Source organism: Chiroxiphia lanceolata, unplaced genomic scaffold (genome assembly GCF_009829145.1).
Source record: "Chiroxiphia lanceolata isolate bChiLan1 unplaced genomic scaffold, bChiLan1.pri scaffold_62_arrow_ctg1, whole genome shotgun sequence".
Lineage (NCBI taxonomy): Eukaryota > Metazoa > Chordata > Aves > Passeriformes > Pipridae > Chiroxiphia > Chiroxiphia lanceolata.
Genome location: NW_022476529.1, coordinates 1 through 15700, shown reverse-complemented (window position 1 = coordinate 15700; position 15700 = coordinate 1). Strand labels below are relative to the sequence as shown.

At 63.8% G+C, this 15700-nt stretch overlaps 2 protein-coding genes across 3 annotated transcripts in view; one reads left to right on the top strand and one right to left on the bottom strand.

Annotated features, from left to right (window-relative positions):
• PPP1R10 (protein phosphatase 1 regulatory subunit 10) overlaps nt 1-14335 on the top strand; it is a 28943-nt gene extending 14608 nt beyond the window's left edge. Inside the window, exons 18-21 of one of the 2 annotated variants that reach the window (XM_032677529.1) lie at nt 1284-1373; nt 1665-2063; nt 4782-4894; nt 14307-14335. In XM_032677529.1, coding sequence (XP_032533420.1) covers nt 1284-1373; nt 1665-2063; nt 4782-4891 — 599 coding nt within the window. In that variant the 3' untranslated portion in view covers nt 4892-4894; nt 14307-14335. Of the gene's footprint in view, nt 1-1283; nt 1374-1664; nt 2064-4781; nt 5021-14306 lie in introns of those variants that run through there. The other variant, XM_032677528.1, reaches the window with a different exon arrangement.
• ABCF1 (ATP binding cassette subfamily F member 1) lies at nt 6696-15632 on the bottom strand (the record flags this gene model as incomplete). Its single annotated transcript, XM_032677532.1, has 14 exons — nt 6696-6988; nt 7543-7615; nt 7728-7792; nt 8156-8324; nt 9212-9244; nt 9880-9950; nt 10066-10140; nt 10921-11092; nt 12355-12467; nt 13920-14044; nt 14415-14498; nt 15177-15325; nt 15447-15494; nt 15597-15632. Coding segments are annotated over 14 exons (1380 nt in total), but the record flags the coding sequence as incomplete, so codon positions are not given.
• Nucleotides 15633-15700: the final 68 nt, after the last annotated feature.

The following is a 15700-nucleotide window of genomic DNA, read 5'->3' as shown; positions in this document are numbered from 1 at the left end:
CCAGCTGGGGACAGGGGGGTGTCCTGGGGTTGGGGACACTGTCCAGGGACCTGACAGGGATTTTGGGGACACACTCAGGGGACTGTTGGGGACACTGTCCCTGGTCCCTGTGGGGCTGCCCTGGCCTTGGGGACACTTTGGGGACACTGTCACCTGCTCCAGGGGGTCCCTCTTGGACCTACTCTGGGGGGACTTGGGGGTGTCCTTGGCTTGGGGACACTTTGGGGTCACTGTTGGGGTCACTGTCCCGTGCCCTGATAGGGGTCTCGGGGTGCTCTTGGCTTGGGGACACCTTGGGGACATTGTCACCTGTCCCAGCAGGGCCATGGGGTGTCCTTGGCTTGGGGACACTTTGGGGGCACTGTCCCCCATCTCAGGGTGACAAGGGGGGGGTCCCTGGGCTGTGACCTGGGAGGGTGACCTGGGGTGACCTTGGGGACCCCTGAGGACCTGTCCCCTCTCCTGGGGGGTGACAGGGAAGGGGGGGCCGTGTCCCCTCCCCCTTGGTGGTGACAGGGGGGATATTGGGGGTCCTTTGGGTCTGGGGACAGTTGGGGACCCCTTCACCCCCTCTGGGGTGACCTGGGGGCTCTTGGGGGTTCCCCAAATTTGGGGACAACCCCCATGTCCTGTTGGGGGGGTTCCACATCCCCGTAGTTTGTGGTCGTTGTCGGTGACCCTCGAGTGTCCCTTGGGGTGACACGGATTTGGGAACCCCTTCAATGGGGGTGACCTCGGGGACTCCCATAAATTGGGGTGACCCCCTTGAATGGGGGTGACCCTGGGGGGGTCTCTTAACTTTGGGAGGAGCCCCCTGAAATTGGGGTGACAGAGGGGGGCATTCCCCAAAATTCCCTTAAATTGGGGTCACTTTGGGGAGGTCCCCTTTAAACTGGGGTGACCTTGGGGAGGTCTCCTTTAAATTGGGGTGACATGGGAGAGAATCACCTAAAATTGAGGTGACTTTGGAGGATTTGGGGACCCCTTCATTTGGGAACAAGTTCTGGGGGTCGCCCCTTGGAGGGGGGGGTGACCTGGGGGAGATCCCCTTAAATTGGGGTGACCCCCTTGAATTGGGGTGACCCAAGGGGGGTTTCCCCTTAAATTGGGGTGACTTGGGAGGGGGTCCCTTAACTTGGGGTCACCTCGGGGGGGGTGGAGGGTGAACCCTCAGACCCCTGACCACCCCCCAGCCTGGGGGTGCCCCTGGCCCCCTCCCCCTGCCCGGGGGTGGTCTCTGGGTGGGGGTCCCTCCTTCTCTGACCCCCCTTTCCCCCCCCCAGTGCCCCACGGCCTGCTGGGCCCCGGCCCCATGAACGGCTTCCCACCGGGCCCCAAGATGCAGCACTTCCCCCCGGGGGGGCCCATGCCAGGTAAGACCCCTCCCCAAAACCCCCCCGAGCCCCCCAAATCTCCCCTAACCCCCCAAAACCCCTGGAATCCCCTCTAACCCCACCAGAGCCCGCCCAAATCTCCCCTTACCCCCAAAGCCCCTTGAATCCTCTCTAACACCCCCAAAGCCCCCCTGAATCTCCCCTAAGAGCCCCAAAACCCTTCAAATCCCCTCTAACACCCCCAAAGCTCCCTGAATCTCCCCTAACACCCCCAAACCCCCCAAATGCCCTCTAACCCCCCCTTTTCTCTCTCTCTCTCTCCCCCCACAGGCCCCCACGGCGGCGGCGGCGGCGGGGGGGGTCCGGGCCTGCCCCCGGGGATGCCGGGGGGTCCCCGACTCTTGGGGCCTCCCCCACCCCCCCAGCGAGGAGGGGACTTCTGGGAGGGCCCCGACGGGGGCGGCGGGGGGGGGTCCCTGCGCGGGGGCCCCCCCGGAGGAGGCGGCGGGATGCGAGGGGGGGGCCCTTTCCACCGGCCCCGGGGCCGCAGCGGCGCCGAACCCCCCTATCGCTGCCGGGGGGGGGGCGGGGGGCGCAGCGGGGGGCCCCCCCCCCCCAATGGCGGCGGCGGAGGAGGAGGAGGAGGGTCTCGGGGGGGCCCCCACGGCGAGCACGGCAGAGGCCACCCCGGAGACCACCCGCCCCCCCCCCGGGGCCCCCACGGCGGAGGTAAATGCGGGGGGGGGCCCTGGCTCTGGGGGGGGCCCGGCCCCGCTTGGGAGGGGCCCGTGGGTGCCCCCTCCCCGCCCCCGCCACCCCCCCCGCCCTTCCTGCCCCCTCCCCGCTGGAGGGGGGGCGGTGGAGGGGAGCCCCCTCCGCCCCCCCCGCCCCCCCCACACCACCCCCTGGAGCCCCCCGGGCCTTGGGGCAGGGGGGGGCCCGACTGGCGCCGGCCCCCCATGGGGCTTTAGGGGCGAGAGGAGACCCCCCCCATGGCGGCTGAGGGGTAGGAGAGGGGGGAGGAACCCCCCGAAACGGCTGCAGAGGAGAGAGGGACCCCCCCTCACAACTGCGGGGGTGTGAGGGACCCCCCCCAAAATGGCTGCAGGGCAGGAGAGGAGTGAGGGACCCCCCCCCCAGAATGGCTACAGAGGAGAGAGGGACCCCCCCTCACAACTGCAGGGGTGTGAGGGACCCCCCCAAAGTGGCTGCAGAGCAGGAGGGGACTGAGGGACACCAACCCCCCTCCCCAAAATGGCTGAGGGACCCCCCCCATGCGGAGGGACCCCCAAACAATGGAGCGACCCCCCCATTACTGAGATGGGGGCGAAAGACCCCCCCCTCACAACCGGGAGGGAAGGGAGAGACCCCCCCCTCAACTGTGAGGGGGTGAGAGACCCCCCCTAAAATGGCTGAGGAGACCCCTCCCCAAAACGGCTCCAGGGCTGGATGGGAACGAGGGACCCCCTGTAAGGCCTGAGGGACCCCAAAGGATCCCCCTCAGCCCCCCAAAATGGCCGAGGGACCCCAAAGGACCCCCCAACATGGCGGCTGTTGGGGCCTGTCCCCCAGGCTGGCCGCGGGGCATGCTGGGAGCTGTAGTTCAGGCAACGGCATGGCCTCAAGGCATGCCGGGAGTTGTAGTTCAGTCTATGGGGGACCGCAAGGCACGCCGGGAGCTGTAGTTCTGTCACAGTGTTGCTCGCAGGGCATGCCGGGAGTTGTAGTTTGGCTTCTGAGGGGGCAGGACAGGAGATGGAACTAGTTTTAAGGGGGACAGCAGAGCATGCTGGGAGTTGGGCCCGACCGCAAGGCATGCTGGGAGCTGTAGTTCAGCCCCCCCCGGGCATACTGGGAGATAAGACCAGGTCTGAAGGGCAGGCCGTGGGGCCCAGTAAGAACTAAAAGGCAGCTCCAGGAGGGGGTTAAAACCAGCCCTAGGCCTGGCACTGAGCATGCTGGGAGCTGTAGTTCGGCCTCGGGGGGGCCTAAAACCAAATTTAGGGAAGGCAGCTGGGCCTTGGCTCAGCAGCAAGGCATGATGGGAACTGCAGTTCGGCTGCAGGGGCAGCAAGGGGTGCTGGGAGTTGTAGTTGGGCTCCGGGGGGAGCAGCGGGGGAGTTGGGAGCAGTTCTAGGGGGGGACTAGAACTGAGCACCCAGGGGGCTCAGCCCCACAGATCCTTCCATCCATCCATCCATCCATCCGTCCTCTCCCAGGGTAGGACAGGGATTGGGGGCCTGTCAGGCTCAACCCCCCGGATCCAGCCAGCCATCCATCCACCCCCAGGGTTAGGACAGGGTTTGGGGTCCTGTTGGACTCAGCCCCACAGGTCCATCCACCCCCCCACCGTTAGGACAGGGATCTCTGGGGCTCTGCCCTGTGGATCCATCCATCCACTCCCAGGGTTGGGACAGGGATCCGTGGGGCTCAGTCCCCTGGATCCATCCATCCACTCCCAGATTTAGGACAGGGATCTGTGGGGCTCAGTCCCCTGGATCCATCCACCCCCCAGGGTTAGGCCAGGGATCAGGGGCCCATGGGGCTCCTGTGGATCCATTCATCCACTCCCAGGGCTGGGACAAGGGTTGGAGTCCTGTGGGGTCATAACCCCGTGGATCCAGAGCCAAACCCACGGATCCATCCAGGCCCCCTGAAGTTAGGACAGGGATCTGTGGGGCTCAACCCCATAGGTCCAGAACCAGACTTACAGATCCATCCAGAGTTAGGACAGGGATCTGTGGGACTCAGCTCTATGGATCCATCCCTCCTTTCCCACATTAGGATCAGGATTAGTGGGGTCCTGTGGGGCTCAGCCCTGTGGGTCCATCCAGCCCCACGGATCCAGAACTCAGCTCCATGGATCCAGCCCTGCATTCCCACCATTGGGATCGGGATCTTTGGGGCTCAGTCTCATGGATCCAACCATCCATTCCCACCGCTGGGATCAGGATCCATGGGGTTCAGTCCCATGGATCCAACCATCCATTCCCACACTGGGATCAGGATCTTTGGGGCTCAGCCCCCTGGATCCCTCCCTCCATTCCCACGTGAGGATCAGTGGGAATCCATTCCCCCTCTGGGATCAGGATCCGTGGGGTTCAGCCCCATCCATTCCCCCTCTGGGATCAGGAGTTTGGATCTCACCCCCTGGATCCCCCCCAATTCCCCCTCAGGCCGAGGATCAGCCCCCCCCACCCCCCTCACCCCCCACGGGGGGTCCCTCACCCCCTTCCCTCCCCCTCCTCCTCCTCCTCCTCCTCCTCTTCCTCCTCCCTCTCCCCCCGGAGCCTTCGCCGTTTTGGGGCCGTTTTGGGGCCGTTCTGGGGCCGTTTTGGGCCCCCCCCTCCCCGGGGCTGTTTTGGGGCCGTCCTGGGGCCGTTTTGGGGCCCCCCCGGGGCCGGGGCCGGCGCCTGACGCGCCCCCCCCCCCTTTTGTCTCCCCCAGACATGTCGAGCCGCGCCGTCTGTCGCCACTTCATGCTCAAGGGCAGCTGCAGGTACGAGAACAACTGTGCCTTCTACCACCCCGGCGTCAACGGCCCCCCCCTGCCCTGACCCCCCAGAAACCCCCCTCCTCCTCTTTTATGGCTTCTGTGAGGCCTCTGCGGAGCCCCCGGCGCTGCCCCCGACCTGCCTCCCCCCCCCTGCCCTCCTCCCCCTCCTCCCCCTCCTCCCCCTCCTCCTCTGGGGGCCCCCCCGGATCCCTCCCCACCGGGGGGGGATTGGCCTCCCGGGGGGGGGGGAGGAAAGGGGGGGGTTTGGGGGGGGGAAAGTGGCTCTGGAAGGGCAAAAGTGACACCCCCAGGGGGAAAAAGGACACCCCCAGGGGCAGGAATTGACACTTTGGGGGCAGAAATTGTCATTTATGGGCTGGAAATGCCCCTTCCCAGGGGCAGGAATTGCTATTTATGGGGTGGGAAATCCCCCCCCCAGGGGCAGGAATCACATCTGGGGACAGAAATTGGCATTTTTGGGGTGGAAATTTGTTATTTATGGGGTGGAAATTAATCCCCTGGGGGTACAAATTGTCCTTTTGGGGGCAGGAATTGTCATTTATTGGGGCAAAAATGACCACCCTGGGGGGTAAATTCTGAATTTTGGGGCGGAAATAATCATTTGGGGGGGGGCAAAAATCATCAATTTTGGGGGCGTGAAAACCCCCAGAGGAGCAGAAATGGCCCCTCCAGGGGTGGAAATTCTCATTTATGGGGTAGAAGTATCACAGGGGGGGGGGAATTATTGACCTGTGGGGTGAAAACTCCCCCCCTTGGGGCAAAAACATCAACTTTTGGGGCAGAAACGGCCATTTTTTGGGGGTAAAATGGGCAATTTATGGGGCAGAAATACCCCCGGGGGGGGGGGAATTACTCTTTTTTGTGGGGGGCTGGACCCCCCCAGGGGTGACAACACCCCCCCAAGGGGTGACACCCCCCCCAAGGGGTAATTACCCCCTCGTGGTCATTAATTAATTAATTAATCCCCAATTCAGCCCCCAGATTTAAATTTCCCCCCACAATTCACATCTACCCCCAAATTCACCCCCAAATTTTAAATCTGCCCTCCCCCCCCCCCCCCAAATTTAAATTCACCCCCCAGGGGTCAAAAAGCTGCTGCCCCTCCCCCCCCAACCCCCCCATGGGTCCAAACCTGCCCCTCCCCCACCCTCCAACCCCCCCCAACCCCCCCTTTGCCGCCGCCCCTCCCCCCACAGTCGCCGCCGCCGCCGAGGGGTTTTTTTGGGGGGGGTTTGGTGGATTTGGGGGGGTTTGGGGGGGAGGGGCCTGCGCCGGACGCTGTTTTCTGTGAAAACTTGGCCTGGGGGAGGGGCCCCCCCCGGAAAAGCCCCTCCCCCTTTTGTATATTTTGTACATTAATAATAAACTTGTTGGAGAAAACCAAAATCCCGGAGTTCTGGTGTCGCTGGGGGGGATTTGGGGTGGGAATTGGGGGATCTGGGGGAGTTTTAGGAACTGCTGAGGGAATTTTGGGATCTCCCGGGAGGAGGGATTGGGGGAATCTGCTGAAGGAATTGTGGGATCCACAGAGAGTGGGAATTTTAGGAACTGCTGAGGGGACTTTTTGGAAATACTGAGGGAATTTTGGGGTCTCCCGAGGGAAGTTTTGGGATCCGCAGAGAGTGGGAATTTTCGGAACTGCTGAGGGAATTTTGGGGTCTCCCGAGGGAAGCTTTGGATCCACGAGAGTGGGAATTTTGGGAAATAAGGGGGAGGGAGGGAAAGGTGGGATCTCCCACGAGTGGGAATTCTGGGACCTCCGGAATTTCGGGACTGGGGGGGGGCCGGGGCTGTGCCCAGGGCGTTCCCTCCGACCCCAAAGCACGTCAGTCACTGCACGTTGCTGTTGCTCCAGCAGCTCTCTTTATTCCCAGAGAAGCCCCTCCAGGGCCTTTGATTCCCAGAGAAGCCCCTCCAGATCCTTTCATTCCCAGGGAATCCCCTCCAGGTCCCCCCGTTGCCCCCCGGGGTCACTCCCGGGGCCGGTGCACGACGACCTCGCCGAGGGCCTCGAGCACCTCCCGCTTGTAGTCGTCGAAGTCTCCGTCGATCTGGCTCAGGCCCTGCTCCTCCACCACCCACAGCTGGCAGTTGGTCTCGGTGATGAGCCGAGCGTCGTGGCTCACCACGATCACCGCTGCCGTGACATCACGGGGACGTCACGGGGACGTCACGGCGGCGTCGCAACCAGACCATAACCCCCCCCCACCCCCGTGTCCCCCCCCCACCCCCAGCCAGCAGGTTGGTCTCGGTGGTGACGTAATCAGCAGCAGAGTGATCATCGTGACGTCATCGTGACGTCATCGTGACATCATCGTGACATCATCACAATGTCCGAGCGATGTCATGATCAAACTGTCCCACCCCCACAGTTCTGCCACACCCCCCCCGCCCAGCCAGAGCTGGCCGTTGGTCTGGCTGATGACATCATCATCGTCATCATCGTCATCATCACCATCATCACCATCACCACCACTATGACATCATCACAACATCACGATGCCATCATCACGACATCACATCGTTATCACACCATCACGATGTCATCGTGACACCACGTCATCATTGTGACATCCTCATGACATCACCACAACACCATCACGATATCATCATGACATCACCATGACGTCACCACGACGCCCCCATGACGTCACCCTGTCCCCCCAATCCCCGCCCTCCCCCCGGACTCACCCCCCTTGTAGTCGTTGATGGCGTCGGCCAAGGCGTCGATGGACTCGATGTCCAGGTTGTTGGTGGGCTCGTCCTGGGGGGGGTCGGGGGGGATTTTGGGATCCAGGTGTGTCCAGGGGAGCCTTGGCCACGCCCCTCCGCCCATTGGCCACGCCCCCAGCCCCACTAGCCACGCCCCCACTCACCAGGATGAGCACGTCGGGCTCCCGACAGGCCAGTTCGGCAAAGACCACCCGGGCCTTCTGCCCGCCTGGGGGGGAGGAGGGGCTTGGGTTGGGAAGCCACGCCCACCCCGGCATGGCTCCACCCCCTCTTTCCCTCTAACCCCACCCCTTTCCCTCTAGCCCTGCCCCCTTTCACTCGAACCCCACCCCCTTATATCCAACCCTGTCTTCTTTCACTCTGACCACACCCACTCATTTCAAGCCACGCCCCTTTTCAAGCCACACCCCTTCTCTCTAACCCCACCCCTTTCCCTCAGGCCCCGCCTCTCCCCAATAGCCCCGCCCCCTCTCCAACAGCCCCGCCCACCCGAGAGCTTGGCGATCTGCAGGGTGTGGGCGTGGTCCTTTCCCTGAGATAGCCCCACCCCCTCACAGTTAGCCCCGCCCACCCGAGAGCTTGGCGATCTGCAGGGTGTGGGCGTGGCCCTCGAGGCCGAAGCGGCCGAGGCACTTCCGGGCGTCCTGGTGGGGGAGGTTGAAGCTCCTCTGCAGGAATTCGGCCGCCGTCTCCTCCAATCGCAGCTGCTCGGCCGCCTGCTGGTTAAAGAACCCCACCTTCTGCGGGGGGGGAGGGGAGGGGTCAGGGACACACCCACCTGGGACACACCCACCTGGGACACGCCCACCTGGGACACACCCGGGACACACCCAGGACACGCCCAGGACACATCCACCCCTGGGCCTGCTGGTTAAAGAACCCCACCTTCTGCGGGGGGGGAGGGCAGGGGTCAGGGACACGCCCACCTGGGACACACCCACCTGGGACACACCCATCTGGGACACACCCACCTGGGACACACCCACCTGGGACACGCCCACTGGGTCACACCCACCTGGGACACACCCAGCTGGGACACACCCAGCTGGGACACAGCTGGGATGCACCCAGGACACACCCACCTGGGACACGCCCACCCCTGGGCTTGCTGGTTAAAGAACCCCACCTTCTGCGGGGCGGGGAGAGGGGAGGGGTCAGGGACACGCCCAGGGCAGACACACCCACCTGGGACACACCCACTTGGACACACCCACTGGGACACACCCACTGGGACACACCCAGGGCACACCCACCTGGGACACACCCACCTGGGACACACCCACCTGGGACACACCCGGGCCACGCCCAGGTGAGACACGCCCACCTGGGACACACCCACGTGGGGAGGTGTGGCCACACTCACAAAGTGGGGCCCACGCCCCCATCGGGCCACACCCCTGTAGGCTCCACCCCTTCCTGTCCTCTCTCCTATAAGACCATGCCCTTTTGGGCCACACCCCTCCTAAAAGCTCCACCCCTTTCATGTTTAATTAATCAGCTGCTCCTGAGGCCACGCCCCCTTTCAGGCCACACCCTCCCCTGTAGCAGCTCCACCCTCTTTGGGACCACACCCAGACCGGCCACACCCACCCGGTGACCACACCCACTGAGGCCACGCCCCCCTCACCAGCCGGTGGTTCCTGCGCATCTGCCCCCGCAGCTGGAAGAGAAATTTGGGGCTTTTTAGGGCAAAATCCCCCAAAAACCCTCCCCAGACCCCCCCCTTCACCCAGGGGAGTCTCCCCAAACTGCCCCCGCCCCCCCAAAATTCCCAGGACCCCCCAAAACCCTTCCCCAGGGGGGATTTGTTTTTGTAGGGTCTCCCTTTACTGAGAGACCCCAAAACCCCCCAGGGAGCCCCAAAATTCCGAGGCCTCCCCCCAGACTGAGGCCCCACCCCAGTTTTGGGTGTTTTTCCCCATTTTTGGGTGTTTTACCCCAATTTTAGGGCGTTTTACCCCCATTTTGGGGTGTTTTTCCCCATTTTTGGGTGGTTTTCCCCCATTTCTGAGTGTTCTCCCCCCCCCCCCTGTCTGAGTTTATTCCTCCCATTTTTGGGATTTTCTTTCCCCATTTTTGGGATTTTTCTTTCCCCATTTTGGGGATTTTTCTTTCCCCATTTTGGGGATTTTTCTTTCCCCATTTTGGGGATTTTTCTTTCCCCATTTTTGGGATTTTCTTTCCCCATTTTTTTGGGTTTCCTTTCCCATTTTTTGGGGGGTCTCCCCCCCCATTTTTAGGCTCGTCCCCCCCATATTTTGAAGCCTCTCCCCCCCCAAATTTTGGGGTCCCTACCGGCGTCAGGGCCCCCGTGAGCAGCTGCAGCAAAGTGCTCTTCCCGACCCCGTTGGGGCCCACGATGCAAACTGGGGGGGGACACACAAAATGGGGGGGGGTCCCGGGCACCCTGTGTTATTGTAGGGTCTCCAGGGCCCCCCCAGTGCTGTGTGGGGTGGGGGGGGGGTTTGTTTGGGGTCTCACCTCGGGATTCCATGTCGATCCCAAAGTCCAGGTTGCGGAACAGCAGCTCCTGCCCCTCGTACCCGAAATCCACCCCTGGGAATTGGGGGGGAGGGACCCCCGAAATCAGCCCTGGGACCCCCCCTGAGTCATCCCTGAGACCCCCAAAACCCTCCCCAGCTCCCGAAACACGCCCTGGGACTCCCAAAATTCCCCAAAATCCCTCCTGAGACTCCCCAAATTACACCTGACACCCCCAAAACCCCCCTCTACCACCCCAAAATCCCTCCTGAGACCCCCCTAAAATCCCCCCAAGCCCCCAAAGTCCCCCTAAATCCCCCCTGGACCCTCCCCTAACACCCCAAATCCCTCCAAATTATCCCTTAAACATCCATTTAGAGGCTCCCAGCCCCCAAAATCTCCTCTTCTAACACCCCAAAATCCCCCCAAACCCCCCCTGTGACCCCATAAATCCCCCCTGTGACCCCATAAATCCTCCCAGTGACCCCATAAATCCCCCCAGTGACCCCATAAATCCCCCCTGTGACCCCATAAATCCCCCCTGTGACCCTGTAAATCCCTCCTGTGACCCCATAAACCCCCCTGTGACCCCATAAACCCCCCTGTGACCCCATAAATCCCCCTGTGACCCCCCAAACCCCCCCTGTGACCCCCCAAACCCCCCCTGTGACCCCACAAACCCCCCATACCGTGCAGCCCCAGGATGGGGGAGCTCAGGGGGGGCGGGTTGGGGAAGGTGAAGCGCACGATGTACCCTCCAAATCTCCCCTGTAACACCCCAAATCCCCCCTGTGACCCCATAAATCCCCCTGTGACCCCCCAAATGCTCTCTATGACCCCTCAGCCCCCCCATACCGTGCAGCCCCAGGATGGGGGGGCTCAGGGGGGGCGGGTTGGGGAAGGTGAAGCGCACGATGTACTCGCGGGGCCGTTTGAGCAGCTCCGTCCCCTCGGCCGCCTCCTCGTCCGGCGCCTTCCGGCGACACTTCTGCTGCTTCCGGGTCAGGGCCTCCTTCGTCTGCTTCTCCTGGGGGGGGACGGGCACGGAGCCACTGGGATCCACTGGGATCCACCCTGGGATCCACTGGAATCCACCCGGATCCACCCTGGGATCCACCTGGATCCAACCTGGGATCCAACCTGGGATCCAACGGAACCCCCCACACCTGGCTCCAGTGACTCCCAGTAGCTCCCAGCAGATCCCAGTGGATCCCAGTGGCTCCCAATGGTTCCCAGTGGGTCCCAGTGACTCCCAGTGGATCCCAGTGGCTCCCAGTGGATCCCAGTGACTCCCAGTGGGTCCCAGTTGCTCCCAGCAGATCCCAGTGGCTCCCAGTGGGTCCCAGGGGATCTCAGTGACTCCCAGTAGCTCCCAGTGGCTCCCAGTAGCTCCCAGCAGATCCCAGTGGCTCTCAGTGACTCCCAGTGGCTCTCAGTGACTCCCAGTGTGTCCCAGTGTCTCCCAGCAGATCCCAGTGGCTCCCAGTAGATCCCAGTGGCTCCCAGCAGATCCCAGTGGATCCCAGTGGCTCCCAATGGTTCCCAGTGGCTCCCAGTGGCTCCCAGTGACTCCCAGGAGATCTCAGTGGCTCCCAGTGGCTCCCAGTGGATCCCAGTGGCTCCCAATAGTTCCCAGTGGCTTCCAGTGGCTCCCAGTGACTCCCAGTGTGTCCCAGTGTGTCCCAGTGGCTCCCAGTAGATCCCAGTGGCTCCCAGTGGCTCCCAGGAGATCTCAGTGGATCCCAGTTGCTCTCAGCAGATCCCAGTGACTCCCAGTGGCTCCCAGTAGCTCTCAGTGACTCCCAGTAGCTCCCAGAGGCTCCCAGTGGCTCCCGGTGGCTCCCAGCAAATCCCAGTGACTCCCAGTGGTTCCCAGTGGGTCCCAGGGGATCTCAGTGGCTCCCAGTGGCTCCCAATGGTTCTCAGTGATTCCCAGTGACTCCCACTGGCTCCCAGTTGCTCCCAGCAGATCCCAGTGGCTCCCAGTGACTCCCAGTGGCTCCCAGTGGAACCCAGTGGCTCCCAATGGTTCCCAGTGGCTCCCAGTGACTCCCAGTGTCTCCCAGTAGATCCCAGTGTGTCCCAGCAGATCCCACTGGCTCCCAGTGTCTCCCAGTTGCTCCCAGTAGATCCCAGTGTGTCCCAGCAGATCCCACTGGCTCCCAGTGTCTCCCAGTTGCTCCCAGTGTGTCCCAGTGTGTCCCAGTGGCTCCCAGCAGATCCCAGTGTCTCCCAGCAGATCCCAGTGTGTCCCAGTGTGTCCCAGTGGCTCCCAGCACTCCCACTCACTGCCTGCTTGGTGGATTTGCCCCCGGCCTTGAGGTCCCGCAGCTTCTTCTCCTGCTTCTCAAACTGCTTGAGCAGCTCCTTCTGCTTCTGCTGGTACATCTTCTTGAAGGTCACTGCGGGGCAGCCCAGGGATCAGGGGGATCCAGGGGGGATCCAGGGGGACCAGGGGGGATCCAGGGGGACCAGGGGGCATCCAGGGGGACCAGGGGGGATCCAGGGGGATCAGGGAGGATCCAGGGGGATCAGGGAGGATCCAGGGGGATCAGGGGGATCCAGGGGGATCAGGGGGATCCAGGGGGATCAGGGGGGATCCAGGGGGATCAGGGGGCATCCAGGGGGACCAGGGGGGATCCAGGGGGATCAGGGAGGATCCAGGGGGACCAGGGGGCATCCAGGGGGATCAGGGAGGATCCAGGGGGATCAGGGGGGATCCAGGGGGATCAGGGGGCATCCAGGGGGATCAGGGGGGATCCAGGGGGATCAGGGGGAATCCAGGGGGATCAGGGGGGATCCAGGGGGACCAGGAGGGATCCAGGGGGATCAGGGGTGATCCAGGGGGATCCAGAGGGATCGGGGAGGGTCAAGGGGCTCATTCCAGCCTCGGGTCCCCCTGGATTCCCACCCTGGGTACTGGAACTGGGGGGGAAACCAGTGGGATCCAGTGGGGTCAGGGGGGATCCAGTGGGATCTGAGAGGTCAGGGCGGGGTCAGGGGGGTCACTGCAGCCCTGGATTCCACCCAGGAATTGGGGGGGGGGGAGATCCAGGGGGGGTAGAGGCACCAGGAGGGTTCTGGGGAGATCCAGGGGGATCAGGGGTGGGTCAGGAGAGGTCAGGGGGGATCCAGAAGGATCCAGACCGATCAGGGGGGATCAAGGGGATCAGGGGGATCCAGAGGAATCAGGGGGGATCTGGGGGGTCCCTGCAGCCCCCCACTCACTGTAGTTGCCCCTGTAGTAGTGCAGCCTCTGGGAGTCCAGGTGCATCAGGGGGATCAGGGGGGGTCAGGGGGGATCAGGGGGGATCTGGGGGGGATTGGGAGGGATCCAGAGGGATCAGGGAGGATCTGGGGGGATCCTCCAGCCCCCCACTCACTGTAGTTGCCCCTGTAGTAGTGCAGCCTCTGGGAGTCCAGGGGCATCCAGGGGCGTCAGGAGGGATCAGGGAGGATCCAGAGAGACCCAGAGGGATCAGGGGGATCAGGAGGGATTGGGGGGGATCTGGGGGGATCGGGGGATCCTCCAGCCCCCCACTCACTGTAGTTGCCCCTGTAGTAGTGCAGCCTCTGCGAGTCCAGGTGGATCCAGGGGGATCCAGGTGGATCAGGGGGGATCAGGGGGGGATCAAAGGGAATCAGGAGGGATCAGGGGGGATCTGGGGGGATCAGGGGGATCCTCCAGCCCCCCACTCACTGTAGTTGCCCCTGTAGTAGTGCAGCCTCTGCGAGTCCAGGTGGATCCAGGGGGATCCAGGTGGATCAGGGGGGATCAGGGGGGATCAAAGGGAATCAGGAGGGATCAGGGGGGATCTGGGGGGATCAGGGGGATCCTCCAGCCCCCCACTCACTGTAGTTGCCCCTGTAGTAGTGCAGCCTCTGGGAGTCCAGGTGGATGATGTCTGTGCAGACGTCGTCCAGGAACCCCTGGTCGTGGGAAACCACCAGCAGGGTTTTCTTCCAGGACTGGAGGTAACTGGGAACGGGGGGAGGGAGATCAGGGACCACCCCGGGTCCCCCAGTGTCCCCCCAGTGTCCCCAGTGCCCCCCAGAGCCCCCCAGTGTCCCCCAGTGTCCCCAGTGCCCCCCAGTGTCCCCAGTGTCCCCCAGTGTCCCCCCAGTGTCCCCCCAGTGTCCCCAGTGTCCCCCCAGTGTCCCCCCCCTGTCCCCCTGTCCCCCCTGTCCCCCCCTGTCCCCCCAGTGTCCCCAGTGTCCCCAGTGTCCCCAGTGTCCCCAGTGTCCCCCCAGTGCCCCCCCAGTGTCCCCCCTGTCCCCCCAGTGTCCCCCCAGTGTCCCCCAGTGCCCCCCAGAGCCCCCCCAGTGCCCCCCAGTCCCCCCAGTCCCACTTGTTGAGCCAGATCACTGCGTTCAGGTCCAGGTGGTTGGTGGGTTCATCCAACATCAGCAGCGTCGGCTCCATGAACAGGGCCCTGCACGGGGGGGGGTCACCTGTGTCACCTGGGGGGTCCCTCCCTCACCTGGGGGGTCCCTCCCTCACCTGGGGGTCCCTCCCTCATCTGGGGGATCCCACCATAACCTGGGGGGTCTCTGTGTCACCTGGGGAGTCACCTGTGTCACCCGGGGGTGCCACCCTCACCTGGAGGGTCCCTCTGTCACCTGGGGGTCCCTCCCTCACCCGAGAGGTTTCTCCCTCACCTGGGGGGTCCCTCCCTCACCCCGGGGGTCCCTCCCTCACCTGGGGGTCCCTCCCTCACCTGGGGGGTCCTTCCCTCAATCTGAGGGCTCCTTGTGTCACCTGGGGAGTCCTTCCCTCACCTGGGGGTCCCATCCTCACTTGGGGGGGTCCCTCCCTCACCTGGAGAGTCCCATCCTCACCTGGGGGGTCCCTCCCTCACCTGGGGGTCCCATCCTCACTTGGGGGGGGTCCCTCCCTCACCTGGAGAGTCCCTCCCTCACCTGGGGGTACCACCGTCACCCAGGGGGTCCCTGTGTCACCTGAGGGGTCCTTCCCTCACCTGGGGGGGTCCCTGTGTCACCTGGGGGGTTCTATCTTCACCTGGGGGGTTCCTGTGCCACGTGGGGGGTCCCTGTGTCACCTGGGGGGTCCCTCCCTCCCTCACCTGGGTGGGTGGGTGGGGGTCACTCACCTGGCCAGGCTGACCCTCATCCTCCACCCCCCCGAGAACTTCCTGGTCGCCCGGTTCTGCATCTCGGGGTTGAAGCCGAGCCCGGCCAGGATGCGCCGAGCCTTGGGCTCCGCCGCGGCCGCGCCGATGGCCCGCAGCTCCTCGTACACCTGGCACAGGTGGGCACACAGGTGAGACCAGGGGAGACCAGGGGAGACCAGGGGAGCACACAGGGGAGCTTTGGGAGTGGTTTGGGGATGGTTTGGGGGTGGTTTGGGGGTGATTTGGGGCCTTGGGCTCCGCGGCGGCCGCGCCGATGGCCCGCAGCTCCTCGTACACCTGGCACAGGTGGGCACACAGGTGAGACCAGGGGAGCACACAGGTGAGCTTTGGGAACAATCTGGGGGTGGTTTAGGGGTGATTTGGGGCCTTAGGCTCCACGGTGGCCACGCCAATGGCCTGCAGCTCCTCGTACACCTGGCACAGGTGGGCACACAGGTGAGCACACAGGTGAGCTTTGGGAGTGGTTTGGGGATGGTTTGAGG